Source organism: Bison bison, unplaced genomic scaffold (genome assembly GCF_000754665.1).
Source record: "Bison bison bison isolate TAMUID 2011002044 unplaced genomic scaffold, Bison_UMD1.0 scf7180017864068, whole genome shotgun sequence".
In the NCBI taxonomy this organism is placed as follows: domain Eukaryota; kingdom Metazoa; phylum Chordata; class Mammalia; order Artiodactyla; family Bovidae; genus Bison; species Bison bison.
In genome coordinates this window covers 12324393-12332133 of record NW_011494640.1, presented here as the reverse complement: position 1 = coordinate 12332133, position 7741 = coordinate 12324393, and the positions used below count along the sequence as shown (strand labels likewise).

Below are 7741 nucleotides of genomic sequence, written 5' to 3'. Positions count from 1 at the left end.
GCTCCATGGAGGGTGACAGCGTGAGCTCTGAGTCCTCCTCGCCCGATGTGCACCTCACCATCCAGGAGGAAGGGGCGGACGATGAGCTGGGGGAGACTTCTGAGACCCCCCTCAATGAAAGCAGCGAAGGGTCCTCGGAGAACATCCATCAAAATTCCTAGCACCCCCTAGGACCCTCTGGAGGTGACCCTATGAACCAGCACCCTTAGAGCGAGGAAGGACACTTTCCGTGTCGGGTTTCACTTTTGCAGGGCAACTGCCACTTCAAGGGACCCGCGGCAAGCCCCTGAATAGGGGGTGGGGTGGGGTGGTGGTGGTGGTAGTGGGGGTCAAGGCTCAGACGGGGCCAGCCGCAGCCTGGAGTCCGCCGCACGCCTGAGGTGTAGACCTGCAGCTGAAACAGGCCTGAAGACGCGCGGTGTGTACCTTTCCTTGGGTCCTGGCGGGCGGGGTTCCCGTGCGGAACTCGGCAGGTGGGATGTCCTTGCGATTGTACTCTCAGGGGATGCCCCGGGGAACTCCTGCAGCATCTGCCTACTCCCAGGGCTGCCAAAGGCTTAGGGCGTCCCAAGGGACTAGTTTCGGTTTGCTAATTTGCCCAGAGCTTTGTTCTTCTAGATCTGATTCGCTGTAAGAGCCTTTAATGTGAACCTGTGGCATTAGTTCACCACAGGTTACAGAGCTTCTTTTAGGGGGTCTTTCTGGATAGAGCAGGGGGATATTTGTTGGAGGGGGACTTTTGATGGGAGGAAGCTGGAGATCTCTACCTGGTCTATTTGCCTACTGTAAGGAGAAAACCAGGCGACTTTTAAACTGGTCAACATGAGCTGAGATGATAAGAATAATCTGCTACTTGACCCTTTGTCTAACCTGTGACCTTGAACTCTGACCTGGGACCATCCAGCATCATGTGCTGGCATGACATTTTTTTTTTTTTGGAAGGGTTTCCCCAGAATCTAACCTGCATTCCGAATGGCTGTGCAGGGAATATTCCTGATCTTTCCAGAATGGGTGATGGTGGGGTTGAACCAAGCCAAACTGTTAGCTCTGATGCTGCTTTTTATTCCCAGCCCAGTTTTCTGAGCTGGGAAAAGATATACTGTGGGCCTCCACGACATGGCATTTGGTCATGTAGCTGAGACTTAGAAGGGCATACTCTGGCAAGATTGTTCAGAGTTGGGGGTCCTCTGTTTGTGAATCCCAAGCCCAGACTCTGATATGCTGTGTGGTCCTGCGCATGTCATCCACAGACTTACTGCCTTCCTGAGACTCCTGATCATCTAGATCCCCAGGGGGCTGGGAGGATGTCTTTAGATTTTAAGACTCTGTGATGAATCCTACATGGCCTGGTGTGAGGAAGCTTGGACAGACTATTTCCTCGCTGGCCAGTAGTCTGCAAAAGGATCTGCTTACTTAAAGGAGCAGTTGGTGACTGAAAACACGTGTAACTGGGAGATCCAGGGCGGCTCACCCACCATCCCCTGCTGTCACTTTCCCAGCAGTGAATCCAAGAGGCAGATCCCATATTTTACTCCGCCGAGTTGTCTGGGTGGTGGACTGTTAACACTCCGGTTCAGGGAATGAGACATCTAAGAGAAAAGACTCAGGAATGCATGCTAACGTCTCCCTGTATTCCTGTGGTCAGTCACTTTGCAGCAGACTCTTTGAGCCCTCGAAGACAAGGAGGAAGAGAAACACACCAAAAAGTCAAATTTAATTCTAGTAAAAACATAAAACTTTTTTTTTTAAACAAACACAATCTCCCTGGACTGGAGACAGCAGTAACTACTGTTCCCGTGGAAGGGTTAACAGCGTAGGGACTGGTTTATCAGCTCGCCTTAACATAGTGCTAGAGGAAATTTATGTTTGGCGGGGGAAAAGGGCCCTCCGTTCACTTTAAAATTCAGAGTGTGGATTTACTCCAAAGGGGGCTGTTTAAGGTGAAAGAAGCCAAGTTGAGTTTGGCCCCTTGCCTGGAATCACTTGAATTCTGAAACTTTACTGCGACGGACATGTGCGTTGTCACATTTTCCATTGCTTAATCCTGAAGTTTGGTGCAAGTCTATCTGCGCCTATTAAAAAGTGATGTATATACTTCCTTCTTATTCTATTAAGTTGTATAAAATTGTCTTCTGTATTTAACAGTTTGTAATTTTCACGATATTTTTTTTAATTTAAATAAAAAAACACATTTTCCCTATGGAAGTTATGAGTTCTCTCTTTGATTCTTTAATATAACTCCTAGTTTCTAAGACATCCCAGATGCATTTTTCCAAGTCATCTCTGAATCCGGGTCATCTTTCAAGTCTGACTCACATGAAAGCATATCTTATTTCTGCCTAAAACATAGAATGAGCAGGGCTGGGGTTTTCCTTCCTTTGAAGGAAAGCTTTTCCATGCTTTGCAGTGAATAAGAAGCAGGCTGCACGTGGGTCTTACATCCACTTCTGTTTTTAAATTTGGTGGTCATGGGGCCTTGGAACTTGAACATAGAATGACATAGTGACTGTTGCGAAGATGTTGCTCCAAACTTGGTTGCAAGAAAACCTTTGATTTACGCATTGGCTGGACGAATATTCACACATGGCCGCAACAGCACAGACCAATGGGCAGGGAGCTGCTATATGTAGATGTTTTGTATACATTCATATGGACACAAACATCATGGGGAGGCAGATTTCTATATAGACACAAACTTAAGAACATACCCAAGCACACAGGCCATGAGTTGGGGTCGGTCCTCCTTCCTCTCCCAGTACCACCCCTACCTCCAGCCCTCATGAAGACTGATTGTCTAGTTTCCTCCCCTGGGGTCTTGCTTTAGCTCTGGTCCAGGTTGAGCACAGCCAGCCTATCTCCATTAAATTTGTATTTACATAGTAAGAAACGCTAAAGAAAAATCACCCAAACCAGTGACCTGTCTTAAATTATGCAGATGGTAGATAATGGCCTCACTTTTCTGTTTCTCTGCTTCGAGCAAGGTGTTTGGCTTTTCTGCTTGAAGTAAATGCTTCCCCTGGGTTCACAAATAACTGTCTCCCTAAAGGATTTATCTGGCCAAGGTACAGGGGAGCCTGGATCCTTGTCAAGGTACAACAAGTGTCTCAGTCCACCTGCGGGTACTTTGACAATGTAAGAAGAGAAGATTATTTTAAAAGACAAGGAAGCCCTTCAGTTTATTCCAGCTTAATGTCATTCTTGGGGAGGAAACAGTTAAGGAAAGCAGCTTTTACCGTGGGCGGAAGAAGAGGGAATTCTAAACTCTAATTGTCCTAAAAATATGCAGAGTACACTGTGTCGTTTTAATGGAATATTTGTTTTCTTTAAAAAAAAACAAAAAAAAAAAAAACAAAAAAAAAACTTCTAAGCAGAACCTAAGACCCAAGGGGTTTAGTCTGTGTGGATTTACTCATGCATGTGAGAAACTGGAGAAGGGAATTTGGCCTCGTGCACCTAGGATATTAGAACCATATTTTAAAGCACTTAAATGTTAGGGATGAGGTAAATGGATCGTCTTGCTTGTTCCATGCTGTTCTAATTACACCTTTGTACGTCAAAGTCAGACAGGGATGCTGCAGAGAAAAAAAGATTTCTTCCACGGGCAGAATCACAGGATCAAAACTACCGGGAAAGGCTGAAGCTAGGCCAAGGCGTGAGTGCTCTTGGCCTGTGATTCTGGTTGGAAAGTCGATCCCATGGTACATTTCAGAACCGCAATCGGAGGGTTTTGTGGTCAGGCATGCACTTTCAGGGCTCAGCTGAAAAACGGTCATTTATCATCCTGTAAAACGCTGCTCTGACCCTAGACATCGTGGAAAGGACGGAACACGGAGCTTACAGTGCAATGAGTACCCTAGGTTTAGAGCATACATTTGCTGAATCATCCCTTCCAGAATCTAGGCACCTTGTTGGAGGAAATCACAGTCAGTATCGTGGGTTGTGGAGCAGGGGGTGGAATCTAAGGTTGGAGGGACACACAGCAGCCGATTGACCAGCTGCTCAGGCACGGGCTGGACCACTGGACGCAGGATGGAAGTAGGGGTTCCGAAGAGGCTGCCTGTTGCTCTGGGAAAGGTATCCATCCTCTCTGACCTGGAGGCTCTGTATTTCAAAGTGAGGGCACGCAGGCCTTCCTCTTTAGGCAGCTGTTACTGAAAAGAATGGTGAAGCATCCTACTGAACAAATTGAACGTGGCATGAAGCTTACAAGAAACCAAAAAAAAAAAAAAAAAGAAAGCAGCTCCAGGCTTCTACTTTTTAAAATATATCCTGGGCATGCATCTGCACATGAAGTCGCTGAAAACGCCTCTTCTGTGCACGGTTTCCTCAGGAGACGGCAATGTTCAGGGAAAGGACACATTTTGCCAAAGGAGAAGGGTCATAAGAGAGAAAAACCACTGTTCAGTTCTGTCTTTCTCCGTTTCTGAAATGTTTCCTCCCACAGGAAGGAACAGTTTGGGATGTGAGCTGTTACCATGGAGATAACCAGCCAAGGTCACTTGTTTGAAGGAGTCCATGGCCCCAAGGCACTGAATCATTACGGAGACTTTAGGAAGCTAGGATTTGGTTCTTGATTCAGACGACCGAGCTTTGAGCCCACAGCAGCCTACTTTCATAGCTTGGAGGAGAGGGCGCAGGGAGAACACATGTGCTCACTGCACACACACATATATACACATACATACACACACACACAAATGCACACAACACCCCATACAATCCCATCTTTCTTCTCCTTGCACTTCCTGTGCTCCATTCGATATGGGGCAAGATTACTTATAATGTAAATAATATATTCTTACATAGATTTTTTTTTTTGCTAAGAAACATTATCAAAGAATCTTTGTAAAATCTTCAAAGATCAATATACAATGAATATTGCACAATATCACATCAATACCTATACTTACTTTTTTCTGTCCTTGATGGTTTTCCGTTCCCTGTTCCGAGATGGTGAATAACATCATCTCTCTTTTCTTAGTTAATTCCAGCTGTTATAACAAAGCACCATATTCTGGGTGGCTGAGAGACAGCAGAAATTTATTTCTCACAGTTCTGGAGGTGACAGTATGGATGCACGCTGGTGAGGAGCCCTTTCCGTTTTCAGGTGGCTCACTTCTCACTGTGTCCTCATGTGGCTGAAGGAGAGCCAGCTAGCTCCGTGGCCCCTTCTACGAGCGCTAATCTCATTCATGAGTGCTCTATCCTCACGGCCTAGTGACCTTCAAAGCCCCCATCTCCAAATTCTATCACACTGGGGATCAGATTCAACATATAACTGTTGAAAGTGAAAGTCACTCAATCATGTCTGACTCTTTGCAACCCCATGGACTGTATATGGCCATGGAATTCTCCAGGCCAGAATACTGGAGTGGGTAGCCTTTCCCTTCTCCAGGGGATCTTCCCAACCCAGGAAGCGAACCGGGGTCTCCTGCATTGCAGGTGGATTCTTTACCAGCTGAGCTACATGGGAATCCCAATGGCTGTTGAGGGGACATAAATATTCAGTCCATAACATCTCTTCTCCTAACCTCCCATCCTGTTACCCCCTTCACTTCTTTCCATTACACAAAAAGAACAACAGCAAAAAAATCCAGTAACTACAACCTGTAATAAACTTTTATGATGTGCCAAACATATACTTCACCTGGTTGTTACAATCCTATGCTTTAAACTTCTATTTTCGTCTAGGTACTTCACTAAGTGCTGGGGAAAATGTATTAGTAACAGCCACTCAAACCTCAGAGAGGCCATAGTCTCCATGAAGATGAATTTGCAATGGAATATTACTTAGTCATAAAAAGGAATGAAATCGTGCCATTTGCAGAGATGCAGATGGAGTTAGAGATTGTCATACAGAGTGAATTAAGTCAAAAGAGAAAAGCAAATATTGTATATTAATGCATATACATGGAATCTAGAAAGGCGGTACAAACGAACCTATTTGCAAAGCACATGTTTGCTCTCTATTAGACATAGAGAGCAAACACGTGGACACCAAGGGGGAAGGAGAGTGGGATGAGTGGGAAGATTGGGATGGCATATACACATTATTACGTATTAAATAAATAACTAATGAGAACTGACTGTATAGCACAGGGAAATTTATTCAGTGCTCTATGGTGACCTAAATGGGAAGGAAATCCCCCCAAAAGGGGATATATGTACGTGTATAGCTGATTTGCTTTGCTGTACAACAGAAAATAATACAACATTACAAAGCAACTATACTTCAATAAAATAAAATTAAAAAACCACATCTCTGCTTCTGGTTAATCTATAACATTAGTTGAGGATTTCTGTGTGCAGGGTCTTTTGGATATCAGAATACATAGCTTGTATCTTTGAATAGTTTTAGGGCATAGTGGTGTTATTAAATGGACAAAATGTATTGTTTACCTGATATTTGCTTTACTCTGTGATAGGTGCTTTCCCTTTGATGGTCTTACTTTATCATCCCAAGGAAACTCTGGGCGAGTTCTTTGATACTGTTAATGTAGATATGAAACTTGAGGTTCAAGGAAGTTGCAGGTCAATGTAATGAATGATCAGGCTTCCAGTGCTGGTCTTGGATATACAATCTGATGTTCTTGAAATCAGCAAGAAGCAGAGAGACTCAGAATCTAGTCCTATCCCAGGCATTAGGCAACTCTGTGGCATTACATATGTTGCTCAGCCTTCTGGGCACGCTTCTTCATTGGTAAAATGGAGATGATGGTATCTTCCCTCCTGACTGCAAAGCATTGTCACAACAGCTTAGGAAGCAGCTGGGAAAATAGAGTTTTCTTACAGAGACACTGATTTGTTCATCTTGGATAGGCAGCCGTGTGTAGACATCATAGCATTCATCAATATCCAGTTCTTCTCCCCTCTGAGAACATGGAAATTTCCACTTCTCAACTCCTTTTCTTGCCCCTCCTCCCCTACCACCAGGGGTCAGACAGGCATAGGACTCATTCTGCTTGATGTAAACTGAATGGAAATGATGTATGTCACATGTGAGCTGAGACAGTGAAAAGCCCACACGTGATCCTCTAGTTGCCCTCTTTACCTGCATGTTTTCAATGAGACTGTATGTTTCAGATGGTACCAATACCAGGTAAAGCCTGTGTCAGCCTGGAAGAATGAGTTATTGCATAAAAGGCAATTGTTCTGGAGAATTGCCCAAACCTGCAGCTGGCTTTATATGAAGCAATAGTAATCTAAGTTTTGGTAAATATTGAGACATTGGGGTTTCTTGCTACTGCAGCATAATCTTGCCCATCAGACTTAATACATAGTTTGACCATATTATACAGACCAAATGTTGGAAGTCACCTTCTAGGTTATCTAATCCAACCCCTCTGGTTAATGATGGGAAAGTTAAGGCTCACAGCAGTTAAGTGTTGTGTTCAGAGTCTTGGGAGAAGACAGGAGCAGAACTGGGGCTACAGGCCAGGTCTCCTGATGATAGTTGGTTCTAATCCTCATGGTAGGTATGCCATGGAGGTCTCTGCCCTAGCTTAGTGAAATCAAAATAGCCAGAGAGGGTCTTCTCCTTTGAGCTCCTCACCTTGAGCTTCTCTGAGCAGCACTGAGTCTATTTACTGGCTTCAAAAACCCTGCTGGGAAGTAGTTTCTTTTTTCCTGGTCAAACCCTGGCATTGACTGCCCTTTTGGAAGGATGGATCTAAGCAGGCAGAAGTAAACACATTCCCCCAAAGCAATGCAATGTGATATTACTGGAAACTTTAATAAAAGG

The 7741-nt window shown here is 44.6% G+C and overlaps 1 protein-coding gene across 1 annotated transcript in view; it reads left to right on the top strand.

The window, feature by feature from the left end:
- The window catches only part of KCNE4 (potassium voltage-gated channel, Isk-related family, member 4), a 4164-nt gene extending 1959 nt beyond the window's left edge, over positions 1 to 2205 (top strand). The window contains 1 exon segment of the mRNA XM_010837066.1: positions 1 to 2205. Within this exon segment, the coding sequence (XP_010835368.1) occupies positions 1 to 161 (161 nt within the window). The 3' untranslated portion in view covers positions 162 to 2205.
- The last annotated feature ends 5536 nt before the right edge of the window (positions 2206 to 7741 follow it).